This window comes from Oncorhynchus masou, chromosome 31 (genome assembly GCF_036934945.1).
Source record: "Oncorhynchus masou masou isolate Uvic2021 chromosome 31, UVic_Omas_1.1, whole genome shotgun sequence".
NCBI classification, from domain to species: Eukaryota; Metazoa; Chordata; class Actinopteri; order Salmoniformes; family Salmonidae; genus Oncorhynchus; species Oncorhynchus masou.
The window spans coordinates 99993514-100012440 of NC_088242.1; the positions used below are offsets into that span (position 1 = coordinate 99993514).

The 18927-nt window shown below is 43.5% G+C and overlaps 1 protein-coding gene across 2 annotated transcripts in view; it reads right to left on the minus strand.

The window, feature by feature from the left end:
• LOC135524815 (phosphatidylinositol 3,4,5-trisphosphate 5-phosphatase 1-like) overlaps positions 1–18540 on the minus strand; it is an 81023-nt gene extending 62483 nt beyond the window's left edge. The window contains exons 1-2 of one of the 2 annotated variants that reach the window (XM_064952662.1): positions 17998–18540; positions 13694–13757 (exon numbers count right to left, since the gene is read on the minus strand). In XM_064952662.1, coding sequence (XP_064808734.1) covers positions 13694–13757; positions 17998–18140 — 207 coding nt within the window. In that variant the 5' untranslated portion in view covers positions 18141–18540. The remainder of the gene's footprint in view (positions 1–13693; positions 13758–17997) is intronic. The other variant, XM_064952663.1, reaches the window with a different exon arrangement.
• Positions 18541–18927: the final 387 nt, after the last annotated feature.

The following is an 18927-nucleotide window of genomic DNA, read 5'->3' on the forward strand; positions in this document are numbered from 1 at the left end:
ATTCACTACAGAAGTGATACCTCCTAGCCGTTGAGTTAGCAACAACCACTGCAAATGAGGGTTAGGAAGGAACAGACAGAGTATCCCGGCTACCACACAACGACGTTACTACAACGTATCCAATTGACAACCAGAGACATTCTTCAAAGGACTCGGTTGGGCAACACAGTCTTCCATCTACCACCAACCTACTGAAGCGCAGCTCAGAGTAAATATTTATTGCATTTTCCTTTTCCAAATGGGCGGTAATTGAGAATGCACAAGATACTGTATTTACGATAGCACACCTTCGCCCTTTGTTCCTCAGTCATCCCGCTCTTTCACTTTCACCCAGCCCTTTTCTTTTGTGTAACAAGCTGTCATATCTGTTCCGCCCGCCAGGGACGTTTTCCTTTATGACGTAATTTGTAATCAAGTTATGATTTAATTATGTGTATCTATAATTCTGTGTGATTAGTTAGGCATTTAGTAAATAAATAATTAAACTCAATTTTGTAATGCTGATTCAACTTGTTAGCCAGGGTTCGTGCAGATAACTAAGAATTTACAACTTTCAGATGAGACTGAATTAAGATGACGTTTAATATTGACTGCTATTCATGTAAAATATTACTAGGTCTTTAAGAGTTTATTCGTAAGATAACAGCTCTATAAATATTATTTTGTGGTGCCCGACTCTCTAGTTAATTACATTTACATGATTAGCTCAACAGGTAATATTAATTATGGAGAAATTATTTTATAGAATAGCATGTCATATCACTTAATCCGGCAAAGCCAAAGACACGACACTGGTATATATATTTATGGTGCAAGTATAGATATTTATGGTGCAAGTATAGATATTTATGGTGCATGTATAGATATTTATGGTGCAGGTATAGATCTTTCTGGTGCTGGTATAGATATTTATGGTGCAGGTATAGATATTTCTGGTGCTGGTATAGATATTTATGGTGCAGGTATAGATCTTTCTGGTGCTGGTATATATATTTATGGTGCAGGTATAGATCTTTCTGGTGCTGGTATAGATATTTATGGTGCAGGTATAGATATTTCTGGTGCTGGTATAGATATTTATGGTGCAGGTATAGATCTTTCTGGTGCTGGTATATATATTTATGGTGCAGGTATAGATCTTTCTGGTGCTGGTATAGATATTTCTGGTGCAGGTATAGATATTTCTGGTGCAGGTATAGATATTTCTGGTGCTGGTATAGATATATATGGTACTGGTATAGATATTTATTGTGCTGGTATAGATATTTATGGTGCTAGTATAGATCTTTCTGGTGCTGGTATAGATCTTTCTGGTGCAGGTATAGATCTTTCTGGCGCTGGTATAGATCTTTCTGGTGCTGGTATAGATCTTTCTGTGCAGGTATAGCTATTTATGGTGCAGGTAAAGATTTTTCTGGTGCTGGTATAGATCTTTCTGGTGCAGGTATAGATATTTCTGGTGCAGGTATAGATCTTTCTGGTGCAGGTATAGATCTTTCTGGTGCAGGTATAGATCTTTCTGGTGCAGTTATCGACATTTCTGGTGCTGGTATAGATATTTCTGGTGCAGGTATAGATCTTTCTGGTGCTGGTATAGATATTTATGGTGCAGGTATATATATTTATGGTGCTATTATAGATCTTTCTGGTGCTGGTAAAGATCAGTGTAGCAACACAAGAGCAAGATCTTAGAGGGCTTTACTGTTGCATGTTTCCAGAGACTTTAGGTCATGTTGTTCTGAATGACAGGTTTTCCTTCTATCACGATCATACAGCTGACATACTGTCATAAAGGACTAAGTACTGTTAGGCTACATTCCAAGGGCGTATTAACGACCAAGTCACCTGGTTTTTTTATAGCCCCTTTCACTGCCACTGTGGATGTTGTTTTTCTTTGTGAAGTTTCCGTTCTATGCTGTTAAGCACCACGAGATGAACGCTGTGGCTTGTCATACGCCCACGCTAGGGGATCATTCAAAACCTCCTGCAACTGAAAGAGGAAGAAGCTTTTGATCAACATTAGCAGAGTGGCCTGTAGGAACTACAAGTACCCTTCAACATTAGGAGAGTGGCCTGTGGGAACTTCAAGTATCCTTCAACATTAGGAGAGTGGCCTGTGGGAACTACAAGTATCCTTCAACATTAGGAGAGTGGCCTGTGGGAAGTACAAGTACCATTCAACATTAGCAGAGTGGCCTGTGGGAACTACAAGTATCCTTCAACATTAGGAGAGTGGCCTGTGGGAACTACAAGTACCATTCAACATTAGGAGAGTAGCCTGCAGGAACTACAAGTACCCTTCAACATTAGGAGAGTGGCCTGTAGGAACTACAAGTACCCTTCAACTTTAGGAGAGTAGCCTGTAGGAACGACAAGTACACTTCAACATTAGCAGAGTGGCCTGTGAGAACTACAAGTATCCTTCAACATTAGGAGAGTAGCCTGTAGGAACTACAAGTACACTTCAACATTAGCAGAGTAGCCTGTAGGAACTACAAGCATCCTTCAACATTAGGAGAGTAGGCTGTAGGAACTACAAGTACCCTTCAACATTAGGAGAGTGACCTGTGGGAACTACAAGTATCCTTCAACATTAGGAGAGTGGCCTGTGGGAACTACAAGTATCCTTCAACATTAGGAGAGTGGCCTGTGGGAACTACAAGTACCATTCAACATTAGGAGAGTAGCCTGCAGGAACTACAAGTACCCTTCAACATTAGGAGAGTAGCCTGTAGGAACTACAAGTACACTTCAACATTAGCAGAGTGGCCTGTGAGAACTACAAGTATCCTTCAACATTAGCAGAGTAGCCTGTAGGAACTACAAGTACCCTTCAGCATTAGCAGAGTAGCCTGTAGGAACTACAAGTACCATACAGCATTAGCAGAGTAGCCTGTAGGAACTACAAGTACCCTTCAACATTAGGAGAGTGACCTGTGGGAACTACAAGTATTCTTCAACATTAGGAGAGTAGCCTGTAGGAACTACAAGTACCCTTCAACATTAGGAGAGTAGCCTGTAGGAACTACAAGTACCATACAGCATTAGCAGAGTAGCCTGTAGGAACGACAAGTACCCTTCAACATTAGGAGAGTGACCTGTGGGAACTACAAGTATCCTTCAACATTAGGAGAGTAGCCTGTAGGAACTACAAGTACCATACAGCATTAGCAGAGTAGCCTGTATGATCTACAGTACCCTTCAGCATTAGGAGAGTAGCCTGTATGATCTACAGTACACTTCATTTCTGTGTATACTTGTAAATCAGCATTGATGACTTTCATGCTTTCCAGCGACAATAGATAAATGAATAACTAATCTAATCTATCTAACTGTGTACTGTAGTATGGTCTCCAGGTTTGGAATATTCTGACTGCCACAGTAATAAGGGAATGTATAGTAATGTATAATAACCAAATGTATTTAAATCTCAACCTCTGCCTCTGGGTGACAGAGAGAGCAGAGAGGATGGAGCTACACCCGCTGTGCTGTACACACCTTTTATTGAATAGAGACTGTGGTGTACAGTCTGTTTATTGAATAGAGACTGTAGTCTGCAGTCTGTTTATTGAATAGAGACTGTAGCGTGCAGTCTGTTTATTGAATAGAGACTGTAGTGTGCAGTCTGTTTGTTGAATAGAGACTGTAGTGTACAGTCTGTTTATTGAATAGAGACTGTAGCGTGCAGTCTGTTTATTGAATAGAGACTGTAGTGTACAGTCTGTTAATTGAATAGAGACTGTAGTGTGCAGTCTGTTTATTGAATAGAGACTGTAGTGTAGTGTCTGTGAATTGAATAGAGACTGTAGTGTAGTGTCTGTGAATTGAATAGAGACTGTAGCGTACAGTCTGTTTATTGAATAGAGACTGTAGCGTACAGTCTGTTAATTGAATAGAGACTGTAGTGTACAGTCTGTTTATTGAATAGAGACTGTGGTGTACAGTCTGTTTATTGAATAGAGACTGTAGTGTACAGTCTGTTTATTGAATAGAGACTGTAGTGTACAGTCTGTTTATTGAATAGAGACTGTAGTGTGCAGTCTGTTTGTTGAATAGAGACTGTAGTGTACAGTCTGTTTATTGAATAGAGACTGTAGCGTGCAGTCTGTTTATTGAATAGAGACTGTAGTGTACAGTCTGTTAATTGAATAGAGACTGTAGTGTACAGTCTGTTTATTGAATAGAGACTGTAGTGTGCAGTCTGTTTATTGAATAGAGACTGTAGTGTACAGTCTGTTAATTGAATAGAGACTGTAGTGTACAGTCTGTTTATTGAATAGAGACTGTAGCGTGCAGTCTGTTTATTGAATAGAGACTGTAGTGTGCAGTCTGTTTATTGAATTGAATAGAGACTGTGGTGTACAGTCTGTTAATTGAATAGAGACTGTGGTATACAGTCTGTTAATTGAATAGAGACTGTGTTGTACAGTCTGTTTATTGAATAGAGACTGTAGTGTGCAGTCTGTTTATTGAATAGAGACTGTAGTGTACAGTCTGTTAATTGAATAGAGACTGTAGTGTACAGTCTGTTAATTGAATAGAGACTGTGTTGTACAGTCTGTTTATTGAATAGAGACTGTAGTGTGCAGTCTGTTTATTGAATAGAGACTGTAGTGTACAGTCTGTTAATTGAATAGAGACTGTAGTGTATATTCTGTTTATTGAATAGAGACTGTGGTGTATAGTCAGTTTATTGAATATACTGTGGTGTACAGTCTGTTTATTGAATAGAGACTGTAGTGTACAGTCTGTTAATTGAATAGAGACTGTAGTGTATATTCTGTTTATTGAATAGAGACTGTGGTGTATAGTCAGTTTATTGAATAGACTGTGGTGTACAGTCTGTTTATTGAATAGAGACTGTAGTGTACAGTCTGTTTATTGAATAGAGACTGTAGTGTACAGTCTGTTTATTGAATAGAGACTGTAGTGTGCAGTCTGTTTATTGAATAGAGACTGTAGTGTACAGTCTGTTTATTCAATAGAGACTGTGGTATACAGTCTGTTAATTGAATAGAGACTGTGTTGTACAGTCTGTTTATTGAATAGAGACTGTAGTGTGCAGTCTGTTTATTGAATAGAGACTGTAGTGTATATTCTGTTTATTGAATAGAGACTGTGTTGTACAGTCTGTTTATTGAATAGAGACTGTAGTGTACACTCTGTTTATTGAATAGAGACTGTAGTGTACTGTCTGTTTATTGAATAGAGACTGTAGTGTACTGTCTGTTAATTGAATAGAGACTGTAGTGTACTGTCTGTTAATTGAATATAGCCTGTAGTGTACAGTCTGTTTATTGAATAGAGACTGTAGTGTACAGTCTGTTTATTGAATAGAGACTGTAGTGTACAGTCTGTTTATTGAATAGAGACTGTAGTGTGCAGTCTGTTTATTGAATAGAGACTGTAGTGTACAGTCTGTTTATTGAATAGAGACTGTAGCGTGCAGTCTGTTTATTGAATAGAGGACAGGAGCAGTGTAACTCATTTACAGCCCAAGAATGTGACAGTTAATATCAAGTGTCTAGTTTTACAGAGCTCTCACATTTTAGCCCCTGACTTGAAATGGCCCAAACACCGTGCAAACAATACAAGTCGATTTTGTGCAATGCATAACCATAATAGGTTACACAATATTCACAGTAAAATGCTAAATTCCAGAACTTTCCCACCACATGTGGCCTGTCTTCATTTCTGATGGCATTGAAAGCAAAAGCAGAAGTTGCCTGATGCATGAGAAATTGAGAAATGGCTCTTAAAATACCCCTTAACACCCAACACCTGGAAGTGGACTGCAACAATAAACAGTCTGTCATCATGAAGTGCTTTGAGAGTCTAGTCAAGGATCATATCACCTCCACCTTACCGGCCATCCTAGACCCACTTCAGTTTGCACACCGCCTCAACATACGACACAATCGTCATCACACTTCCACTGCCCTATCCCATCTGGACAAGAGGAATACCCATGTAAGAATGCTGTTTTTTTATTTAACCAGGTAGGCCAGTTGAGAACAAGTTCTCATTTACAACTGCGACCTGGCCAAGATAAAGCAAACCAGTTCGACACATACAACGACACAGAGTTACACATGGAGTAAAACAAACATACAGTCAATAATACAGTAGGAAAAGAAAGAAAAAGACTGTTTACATTGTGTGCAGATGAGGTAAGATAAGGGAGTTAAGGCAATAAATAGGCCATGGTGGCGAAGTAATACAATACAATACAGTACAATACAGTAATTAAACACTGGAATGGTAGATGTGCAGAAGATGACTGCGCAAGTAGAGATACTGGGGTGCAAAGGAGCAAGATAAATAAATAAATACAGTAAGGGGATGAGGTAAATAGATGGACTGTTTACAGATGGGCTATGTACAGGTGCAGTTATCTGTGAGCTGCTCTGACAGCTGGTGCTTAAAGCTAGTGAGGGGGATATAAGTCTCCAACTTCAGTGATTTTTGCAGTTCGTTCCAGTCATTGGCAGCAGAGAACTGGAAGGAAAGGCGACCAAAGGAGAAATTGTCTTTGGGGGTGACCAGTGAGATATACCTGCTGGAGTGCGTGCTATGAGTGGGTGCTGCTATGGAGACCAGTGAGCTGAGATAAGGTGGGGCTTTACCTAGCAGAGACTTGTAGATAACCTGTAGGTTTGGCGACTAGTATGAAGCGAGGGCCAATCAACGAGAGCGTACAGGTCGCAGTGGTGGGTAGTGTATGGGGCTTTGGTGACAAACTGATGGCACTGTGATAGACTGCATCCAATTTCTTGAGTCGAGTGTTGGAGGCTATTTTATAGATGACATCGCCGAAGTCGAAGATCGTTAGGATGGTCAGTTTTACGGGGGTATGTTTGGCAGCATGAGTGAAGGATGCTTTGTTGCGATACAGGAAGCCGATTCTAGATTTAATTTTGGATTGTAGATGCGTAATGTGAGTCTGGAAGGAGAGTTTACAGTCTAACCAGACACCTCGGTATTTGTAGTTGTCCACGTATTCTAAGTCAGAGCCGTCCAGAGTAGTGATGCTGGATGGGCGGGCAGGTGCGGGCAGCGATCGATTGAATAGCATGTATTTAGTTTTACTTGCATTTAAGAGCAGTTGGAGGTTACGGAATGAGAGTTGTATGGCATTGAAGCTCGTCTGGAGGTTAGTTAACACAGTGTTCAAAGAAGGACCAGAAGTATAGAGAATGGTGACATCTGCGTAGAGGTGGATCAGAGACTCACCAGCAGCAAGAGTGACATCATTGATGTATACAGAGAAGAGAGTCTGTCCAAGAATTGAACCCTGTGGCACCCCCATAGAGACTGCCAGATGTCCGGACAGCAGACCCTCCGATTTGACACACTGAACTCTATCAGAGAAGTAGTTGGTGAACCAGGCGAGGCAATCATTTGAGAAACCAAGGCTGTTGAGTCTGCCGATGAGGATGTGGTGATTGACAGAGTCGAAATCCTTGGCCAGGTCGATGAATACGGCTGCACAGTAATGTTTCTTATCAATGGCGGTTAAGATATTGTTTAGGACCTTGAGCGTAGCTGAGGTGCACCCATGACCAGCTCTGAAACCAGATTGCATAGTGGAGAAGGTACGGTGGGATTCGAAATGGTCGGTAATCTGTTTGTTAACTTGGTTTTCGAAGACCTTAGAAAGACAGGATAGGATAGATATAGGTCTGTAGCAGTTTGAGTCTAGAGTCTCACCCCCTTTGAAGAGGGGGATGACCGCAGCAGCTTTCCAATCTTTGGGGATCTCAGACGTTACGAAAGAGAGGTTGAACAGGCTAGTAATAGGGGTTCCAACAATTGCGGCAGATAATTTTAGAACGAGAGGGTCCATATTGTCTAGCCCGGCTGATTTGTAGGGGTCCAGATTTTGCAGCTCTTTCAGAACATCAGCTATCTGGATTTGGGTGAAGGAGAAATGGTGGGGGCTTGGGCGGGTTGCTGTGGAGGGTGCCGGGCAGTTGACCGGGGTAGGGGTAGCCAGGTGGAAAGCATGGCCAGCCATAGAGAAATGCTTATTGAAATTCTCAATTATAGTGGATTTATCAGTGGTAACAGTGTTTCCTAGCCTCAGAGCAGTGGGCAGCTGGGAGGAGGTTCTCTCATTCTCCATGGACTTTACAGTGTCCCAGAACGTTTTTGAGTTTGTACTACAGGATGCAAATGTCTGTTTGAAAAAGCTGGCCTTTGCTTTCCTAACTGCCTGTGTATATTTGTTCCTAACTTCCCTGAAAAGTTGCATATCACGGGGGCTATTCGATGCTAATGCAGAACGCCACAGGATGTTTTTGTGCTGGTGAAGGGCAGACAGGTCTGGAGTGAACCAAGGACTATATCTATTCCTAGTTAAAAACAATTGAATGGGGCATGCTTATTAAAGATGGTGAGGAAGGCACTTTTAAAGAATAACCAGGCATCCTCTACTGATGGGATGAGATCAATGTCATTCCAGGATACCCGGGCCAGGTCGATTAGAAAGGCCTGCCCGCAGAAGTGTTTAGGGAGCGTTTGACAGTGATGAGGAGTGGTCGTTTGGTCACAGACCCATTACGGATGCAGGCAATGAGGCAGTGATCGCTGAGATCTTGATTGAAAACAGCAGAGGTGTATTTGGAGGGCGGGTTAGTTAGGATGATATCTATGAGGGTGCCCGTGTTTACGGATTTGGGGTTGTACCTGGTAGGTTCATTGATAATTTGTTTGAGATTGAGGGTATCAAGCTTAGATTGTAGGATGGTCGGGGTGTTAAGCATGTTCCAGGTTAGGTCACCTAGTAGCACGAGATCAGAAGATAGATTGGGGGCAATCAATTCACATATGGTGTCGAGGGCACAGCTGGGGGCAGAGGGTGGTCTATAGCATGCGGCAACAGTGTTTCTGGAAAGGTGAATTTTTAGAAGTAGAAACTTGAATTGTTTGGGTACAGACCTGGATAGTAAGACAGAACTCTGCAGGCTATCTTTGCAGTAGATTGCAACACCGCCCCCTTTGGCAGTTCTATCTTGGTGGAAAATGTTATAGTTAGGGATGGAGATTTCAAGGTTTTTGGTGGTTTTCCTAAGCCAGGATTCAGACACGGCTAAGGCATCCAGGTTGGCAGAGTGTGCTAAACCAGTGAGTAAAAAACTTAGGGAGTAGGCTTCTAATGTTAACATGCATGAAACCAAGGCTTTTACGGTTACAGAAGTCAACAAATGAGAGCACCTGGTGAATGGGAGTGTAGCTAGGCACTGCAGGTCCTGGATTAAACTCTACATTACCAGAGGAACAGAGGAGAAGTTGGATAAGGGTACGGCTAAAGGATATACGAACTGGACGTCTAGCACGTTCGGAACAGAGAGTAAAAGGAGCAGGTTTCTGGGAACGATAGCATAGATTCAAGGCATAGTGTAAAGACAAAGGCAAGGTAGGGTGTGAGTACATTGGAGGTAAACCTAGGCATTGAGCAATGATGAGAGAGATATAGTCTCTAGTAGAGGTCGAAAGATTAATCGGAATGGCCGATTAATTAGGGCTGATTTCAAGTTTTCAAAACAATCGGAAATTGGTGTTTTTATACACCACCTAATTTTTTTTTACACCTTTTTAACTTTTTAACTTTTTTATTTTTTAATTTTACCTTTATTTTACTAGGCAAGTCAGTTAAGAACACATTCTTATTTTCAATGACGGCCTAGGAACAGTGGATTAACTGCCTGTTCAGAGGCAGAATGACAGATTTTTGCCCTGTCAGCTCCGGGATTCAATCATGCAACCTTACAGTTAACTAGTCCAACGCTCTAACCACTTGCCTCTCATTGCACTCCACGAGGAGCCTGCCTGTTACACGAATGCAGTAAGAAGCCAAGGTAAGTTACAAGCTTGCATTAAACTTATCTTATAAAAAACAATCAATCAATCATAATCACTAGTTAACTACACATGGTTGATGATATTACTAGTTTATCTAGCGTGTCCTACGTTGCATATAATAGATGCAACGCAGGGGGATGATTTAACGAAAGCGCATTTGCGCTCGTTGAACGACTGTACCTAACCATAAACACCAATGCCTTTCTTAAAATCAATACACATAAGGATATATTTTCTAAACCTGCATATTTAGCGAAAAGAAATCCAGGTTAGCAGGCAATATTAACCAGGTGAAATTGTGTCACTTCTCTTGCGTTCATTGCACGCAGAGTCAGGGTGTATGCAACAGTTTGGGCCGCGTAGCTCGTTGCGAACTAATTTGCCAGAATTTTACGTAAATATCACATAACATTGAAGGTTATACAATGTAACAGGAATATGTAGACTTAGGAATGCCACCCATTAGATAAAATACCAAACAGTTCCGTATTCCACTGAAAGAATAAACGTTTTGTTTTTGAAATGACAGTTTCCGGATTCAACCATATTAATGACCAAAGGCTCGTATTTTTGTGTGTTAGAATTAAGTCTATGATTTAATATTTGATAGAGCAGTCTGACTGTGCGGTGGTAGACAGCAGCAGGCTCTTAAGCATTAATTCAAACAGTACTTTCGTGCGTTTGCCAGCAGCTCTTCCCTGTGCTTCAAGCATTGCGCTGTTTATGACTTCAAGTCTATCAACTCCCGAGATTAGGCAGATGTAACCGATGTGAAATGGCTAGATAGTTAGCGGGGTGCGCGCCAATAGCGTTTCAAACGTCACTCGCTCTGAGACTTGGAGTAGTTGTTCCCCTTGCTCTGCATGGGTAAGGCTGCTTCGAGTGTGGCTGTTCGAGTGTGTTCCTGTTTTGAGCCCAGGTAGGGGCGAGGAGAAGGACGGAATACTGTTACACTGGCAATACTAAAGTTCCAATAAGAACATCCAATAGTCAAAGGTATATGAGATACAAATGGTATAGAGAGAGTCCTATAAATACTATAACTACAACCTAAAACCTCTTACCTTGGAATATTGAAGACTCATGTTAAAAGGAACCACCAGCTTTCATATGTTCTCATGTTCTGAGCAAGGAACTTAAACATTAGCTTTTTTACATAGCACATATTGCACTTTTACTTTCTTCTCCAACACTTTGTTTTTGCATTATTTAAACCAAATTGAACATGTTTCATTATTTATTTAAGGCTAAATGGATTTTTATTGATGTATTATATTAAGTTTAAATAAGTGTTCATTCAGTATTGTTATAATTGTCATTATTACACATACATTTTTTTTTAAATCGGCCGATTAATCGTTATCGGCTTTTTTGTCCTCCAATAATCGGAATCGGCATTGAAAAATCCTAATCGGTCGATCTCGAGTCTCTAGAGACGTTTAAACCAGGTGATGTCATCGTATATGTAGGAGGTGGAACAACCTAGAGGCTCGACAGTGAAATAAGACAGTAATCACTAACCAGGACAGTAATGGATGAGGCATATTGATATTAGAGAGAGGCATGCATAGCCCAGTGAACATATGGGTCCAGTGAGTGGTTGGGCTGGCTGGGGACATGGCGATTCAGAGAGTTAGCAGGCCGATGCTAACAAGCTAGCAGTCAGTAGGCTGGGGCAGCAAGCTAGCAGTTAGCAGACCGGGGCAAGCCAGCTAGCAGTTAGCAGACCGGGGCTAGCAAGCTAGCAGAAGGGCCTTTGGGGGATCTCGTGATGGAGGTAAGTCTGTTTTTGCCTCTTCGTGAGGTGATGTCGATAGACCAGTCGTGGATTAGTAGGGTTCCAAGTAGCTCTAGGTAGCTAGCAGGTCGTGGTTAGCAGAATTGGCCTTCAGCGGACGTTGCGCCGGAGGGGCCTGTTGGAATCCTCGGGCAGATTATGTCGGTATTCCAGCCGTAGAGGATCGGCAGGGTTCCGTGCCCCGTACCGGCAGTAGAAGGGGTCCGGATATTGAAGCCCAGGAGTGAGCTTCGGTGGTAGCCCTGGAGCCCTAGCCGGGCTAGCTTCAGGCTAATTGGTGCTTGCTCCGGGATGGAAACACTAGCCAGGAGTAGTCACCCGGGATTGCGGTTAGCTAGTTGCGAAGATCCAGATGAAAATGTTCTGAGTTTGCGGTAGGAATTTTTATTTTATTTTTTATTTTACCTTTATTTAACCAGGCAAGTCAGTTAAGAACACATTCTTATTTTCAATGACAGCCTGGGAACAGTGGGTTAACTGCCTGTTCAGGGGCAGAACGACAGATTTGTACCTTGTCAGCTCGGGGGTTTGAACTCACAACCTTCCGGTTACTAGTCCAACGCTCTAACCACTAGGCTACGCTGCTGCCCGGGGATCCGGGGATAAGGAGAGAAAAAAATAGGTCCGTTGTGCTCTGGTTTGAGTCACGTTGTACGAACTGGCGAGAGCTTTCCGAGGTTAGCTGATGACCGTTAGCAGTGGTTTGCTGACTGATAGCTGGTAGGTAGTTAGCTGGCTAGCTTCATTTGAGGGATTCCAGTTTGGAGGTAAATAGAAATACTTTAGAAAAAAAAACAGATCCACGCCACATTGGGTGAGGCGGGTTGCAGGAGAGAATTTATAAGTTGAGGTTTAGGAAAATATTATAAAAAGTAATGCAAAGAAAAATATATTAAAAATATATACAAGGGACATGACAGGACAAAGACAAAGATGTCTGACTGCTACGCCATCTTGGATGGAGGCTGAAGAAATTTGGCTTGTCACCCAAAACCCATTTTACAGATGCTCAATCGAGAGCATCTTGTCGGGCTGTATCACAGCCTGGTACGGCAACTGCACCGCCCTCAACCGCAAGGCTCTAACCGGGGGCAAACTACCTGCCCTCCAGGACACCTACACCACCCGATTTCACAGGAAGGCCAAAAAGATCATTAAGGACAACATCTACCCGAGCCACTGCCTGTTCACCCCGCTACCACCCAGAAGGAGAGGTCAGTACAGGTGCATCAAAGCTGAGACTGAGAGACTGAAAAACAGCTTCTATCTCAAGGCCATCAGACTGCTAAACAACAATCACTAACTCAGAGAGGCTGCTGCCTACATTGAGACCCAATCACTGGCCACTTTAATAAATGGATCATTAGTCACTTTAAATAATATCACATTAATAATGTTTACATATCTTACAAAACTCATATCATATGTATATACTGTATTTTATACAGTTTTATTTTCTATTACACCTTGCCTATGTCGATCGGCCATCGCTCATCCATATATTTATATGTACATATTCTCATTCACCCCTTTATATTTGTGTGTATTAGGTAGTTGTTGGGGAACTGTTAGATTACTTCGCCTCCCTACCACTGAGGAAGTACAGTTCCCGCTCAGCCCAGTCAAAACTGTTCGCTGCTCTGGCCCCCCAATGGTGGAACAAACTCCCTCACAACGCAAGGACAGCGGAGTCAATCACCACCTTCCGGAGACACCTGAAACCCCACCTCTTCAAGGAATACCTAGGATAGGATAAAGTAATCCTTCTCACCCCCCCCCCCTTAAATTATTTAGATGCACTATTGTAAAGTGGCTGTTCCACTGGATGTCATAAGGTGAATTCACCAATTTGTAAGTCGCTCTGGATAAGAGCGTCTGCCAAATGACTTAAATGTAATGTAAATGTAATGTAGATATTACATGAAAATAATACCATTAAATGCTGTGTAGCGGGATCCACTCCCAAAACAGGGTGCAGATCCCTCACATTGCATTTGGTAAGAATATATATTGTGGAGCTGTCTGACTGACCTGGACAGAGAGTTTCCTCTCCTCATTGGGTAGGATCCTGTAGGTATACACACAGTTCTGGAACCTGGAAATAGGAAAGATGGGTTACCATAATACAGTTTACAGAGATGTCTTGATCTGGCGGTCTGGGTCTTGAGAAGAGGTCTGGGTCTTGAGAAGCCGACTGGGTCTTAAGATGCGTTCTGGCTCTTGAGAAGTGGTCTGGGTCTGGAGAAGTGACATCTAGAGACATCTAGACATCTAGGGTCTAGAGAATTGATCTGGGTCTTGAGAATCGTTCTGGGTCTTGAGAAGCGGTATGGATCTTGAGAAGCGGTCTGTTTCTTGAGAAGCCAACTGGGTCTTGAGAAGCCAACTGGGTCTTGAGAAGCAGACTGGGTCTTGAGAAGCCAACTGGGTCTTGAGAAGCCAACTGGGTCTTGAGAAGCGGTCTGGGTTTTGAGAAGCAGACTGGGTCTTGAGAAGCAGACTGGGTCTTGAGAAGCCAACTGGGTCTTGAGAAGCAGACTGGGTCTTGAGAAGCAGACTGGGTCTTGAGAAGCAGACTGGGTCCTGAGAAGCAGACTGGGTCTTGAGAAGCAGTCTGGGTCTTGAGAAGCAGACTGGGTCTTGAGAAGCAGACTGGGTCTTGAGAAGCAGACTGGGTCTTGAGAAGCAGTCTGGGTCTTGAGAAGAGGTCTGGGTCTTGAGAAGCCAACTGGGTCTTAAGATGCGTTCTGGCTCTTGAGAAGTGGTCTGGGTCTGGAGAAGTGACATCTAGAGACATCTAGACATCTAGGGTCTAGAGAATTGATCTGGGTCTTGAGAATCGTTCTGGGTCTTGAGAAGCGGTATGGATCTTGAGAAGCGGTCTGTTTCTTGAGAAGCCAACTGGGTCTTGAGAAGCCAACTGGGTCTTGAGAAGCCAACTGGGTCTTGAGAAGCCAACTGGGTCTTGAGAAGCCAACTGGGTCTTGAGAAGCGGTCTGGGTTTTGAGAAGCAGACTGGGTCTTGAGAAGCCAACTGGGTCTTGAGAAGCAGACTGGGTCTTGAGAAGCAGACTGGGTCTTGAGAAGCAGACTGGGTCTTGAGAAGCAGACTGGGTCTTGAGAAGCAGACTGGGTCTTGAGAAGCAGTCTGGGTCTTGAGAAGCAGACTGGGTCTTGAGAAGCAGACTGGGTCTTGAGAAGCAGACTGGGTCTTGAGAAGCAGTCTGGGTCTTGAGAAGCAGACTGGGTCTTGAGAAGCAGACTGGGTCTTGAGAAGCAGACTGGGTCTTGAGAAGCAGACTGGGTCTTGAGAAGCAGTCTGGGTCTTGAGAAGCAGACTGGGTCTTGAGAAGCCAACTGGGTCTTGAGAAGCAGACTGGGTCTTGAGAAGCAGACTGGGTCTTGAGAAGCAGACTGGGTCTTGAGAAGCCAACTGGGTCTTGAGAAGCAGTCTGGGTCTTGAGAAGCTAACTGGGTCTTGAGAAGCCAACTGGGTCTTGAGAAGCCAACTGGGTCTTGAGAAGCCAACTGGGTCTTGAGAAGCAGACTGGGTCTTGAGAAGCAGACTGGGTCTTGAGAAGCAGTCTGGGTCTTGAGAAGCAGACTGGGTCTTGAGAAGCAGTCTGGGTCTTGAGAAGCAGACTGGGTCTTGAGAAGCAGACTGGGTCTTGAGAAGCCAACTGGGTCTTGAGAAGCAGTCTGGGTCTTGAGAAGCCAACTGGGTCTTGAGAAGCCAACTGGGTCTTGAGAAGCAGACTGGGTCTTGAGAAGCAGACTGGGTCTTGAGAAGCAGACTGGGTCTTGAGAAGCCAAATGGGTCTTGAGAAGCCAACTGGGTCTTGAGAAGCAGACTGGGTCTTGAGAAGCAGACTGGGTCTTGAGAAGCAGACTGGGTCTTGAGAAGCCAACTGGGTCTTGAGAAGAGGTCTGGGTCTTGAGAAGCCAACTGGGTCTTGAGAAGCAGTCTGTGTCTTGAGAAGCCAACTGGGTCTTGGGAAGCCAACTGGGTCTTGAGAAGCAGACTGGGTCTTGAGAAGCAGACTGGGTCTTGAGAAGCATTCTGGGTCTTGAGAAGCCAACTGGGTCTTGAGAAGCCAACTGGGTCTTGAGAAGTAGTCTGGGTCTTGAGAAGCAGACTGGGTCTTGAGAAGCAGACTGGGTCTTGAGAAGCAGACTGGGTCTTAAGAAGCAGACTGGGTCTTGAGAAGCAGACTGGGTCTTGAGAAGCCAACTGGGTCTTGAGAAGCAGACTGGGTCTTGAGAAGCAGACTGGGTCTTGAGAAGCCAACTGGGTCTTGAGAAGCAGACTGGGTCTTGAGAAGCAGACTGGGTCTTGAGAAGCAGTCTGGGTCTTGAGAAGCAGACTGGGTCTTGAGAAGCAGACTGGGTCTTGAGAAGCCAACTCGGTCTTGAGAAGCAGACTGGGTCTTGAGAAGCAGACTGGGTCTTGAGAAGCAGACTGGGCCTTGAGAAGCAGTCTGGGTCTTGAGAAGCAGACTGGGTCTTGAGAAGCAGACTGGGTCTTGAGAAGCAGACTGGGTCTTGAGAAGCAGTCTGGGTCTTGAGAAGCAGACTGGGTCTTGAGAAGCAGTCTGGGTCTTGAGAAGCAGACTGGGTCTTGAGAAGCAGACTGGGTCTTGAGAAGCAGACTGGGTCTTGAGAAGCCGACTGGGTCTTGAGAAGCAGACTGGGTCTTGAGAAGCAGTCTGGGTCTTGAGAAGCAGACTGGGTCTTGAGAAGCAGACTGGGTCTTGAGAAGCAGACTGGGTCTTGAGAAGCAGACTGGGTCTTAAGAAGCAGACTGGGTCTTGAGAAGCAGACTGGGTCTTGAGAAGCAGACTGGGTCTTGAGAAGCCAACTGGGTCTTGAGAAGCCAACTGGGTCTTAAGAAGCAGACTGGGTCTTGAGAAGCAGACTGGGTCTTGAGAAGCAGACTGGGTCTTGAGAAGCCAACTGGGTCTTGAGAAGCCAACTGGGTCTTGAGAAGCAGACTGGGTCTTGAGATGCAGTCTGGGTCTTGAGAAGCAGACTGGGTCTTGAGAAGCAGACTGGGTCTTGAGAAGCAGTCTGGGTCTTGAGAAGCAGACTGGGTCTTGATAAGCAGACTGGGTCTTGAGAAGCAGACTGGGTCTTGAGAAGCCAACTGGGTCTTGAGAAGCAGACTGGGTCTTGAGAAGCCAACTGGGTCTTGAGAAGCCAACTGGGTCTTGAGAAGCCAACTGGGTCTTGAGAAGCAGTCTGGGTCTTGAGAAGCCAACTGGGTCTTGAGAAGCCAACTGGGTCTTGAGAAGCAGTCTGGGTCTTGAGAAGCAGACTGGGTCTGGGTCTGAAGAGGTTGGGTCTGGGTTTCTGGTTTAAAGTAACTGACCTTTCACAGCAGCGTGTGACAGGTGCAGTAATGACGGATGGCATATGCACTCAAACACACTTCCGTTGGTCTTTGTGTACAATGGAAAAGATGAAAACATGACCATTCTTTTATTTTGTTTAGCAATTATTCTAATAAAAGCTCAGAGGGACACAGAGATGTGTGGCGTGAGTTGTACAACGGAGTCCACCCAGCTTTACAGCACGACTGTATGTGCCGGTGAGTTGTTCGCTGCTGTCAGCAGGTGTACTATTAAAATAGGTCTATGTTACATAGAGTCCCTGCTATAGATATATATATACATATCTATATATATATATCTATATTATATATATATAACTGCATGCAACAACAGTATTCTAGACAGTTTCTCTGGTTAATCAAAGTCTTGAGCAAAACATTTTTAAATTCCCAACCGATGTACTTGTTGGCATGATTTATGTCATGATGTAAGGAAACAGAAAGTCAACGTCACATTGTTCTGCTATACATCCCAAATGCTGTCATTAGGCAGAGTTGCACTCTACACTGCACTGCAGGAGAATATGTCATCCGAAATAATATACAAGTAGGTATTTGACGGTTTCAGATTGAAATCGGTCCCAAAAATAAACAGTGTGATTAGCGTCGATCATTGTTTTGTCTGATTTAAAAAGTCGTATTTTAAAATCAGCTCTTCCTACTCCAAGCTACTTTGATCTGTGCATGCAGAGTCAAGACTTCAAAATCATCTTCCTTCCTCAATTTGAACTTTGTACAAACAGCATTTGTAGTTTAGCTGTCAAATATTTCCTTGTCTGTCAATTTGATCTTTCCAACAGAATATTAGACTGTTAAACCGTCATTTTATATATATATTTTATATATATATATAATTATATATATCAATATATATTTATATATATACATTTTTTTTTTGGAGATACATGTATCTTCAAAAAGTAGTCAGAATGGACATTTTACTTACAGAACACAGAGGGCATAGGCACCCTGTATGGACTCACTGTCCCGAAGGAGGAAGCTCCCATCCCGAGCTGCTTTGGAGAGCAGATCCTCAGCCTTAGATCGGGTGATATTACCATGGTGCCATGGCTGGAACGACGTAGACATCCTGGTTCTTGAGCGTTCAGTTCTCTACTGAAAACACTCAGCTAGAGAGTTCAGTTCTCTACTGAAAACACTCAGCTAGAGAGTTGAGTTCTCTGCTGAAAACACTCAACTAGAGAGTTCAGTTCTCTGCTGAAAACACTCAACTAGAGAGTTCAGTTCTCTACTGAAAACACTCAGCTAGAGAGTTCAGTTCTCTGCTGAAAACACTCAACTAGAGAGTTCAGTTCTCTACTGAAAACACTCAGCTAGAGAGTTCAGTTCTCTACTGAAAACACTCAGCTAGAGAGTTCAGTTCTCTGCTGAAAACACTCAACTACAGACATGTTTCTCACAGTCTTCTCTGTTGCTCTCTCCCTCTGTTGCTCTCTCCCTTACTCTCTGTTTCTCTCTTACTCTCTATATCTCTCTCTCTCTTCCTGTTAGTGAGTCGAAAGCTGTAAAAAGGAAGCTGCTACAAACACGGCTGTGAACTTCCTCATTTGAGAAGTTAGAAAGAGAGAGGAGGGCCAGAGAGAGAGAGCTGAACCACTACCACCACACGCACGCACGCACGCACACACACACACACACACACACACACACGCACGCACGCACGCACGCACACGACTGCTGGTCACAGACCTTTGTCACACTGTTGTAATAGTTACCCAAGGCTAAAACTATCTTTCCACCACTGTCATGTTGAACTGTCTGATAGATAACGTACATTCAGTGGCCTGTGTTTTAGCCTGTGAGAGGTTAGAATATACATGTTTCATCTGTTCTGGGATGCATCCCAAATGGCACC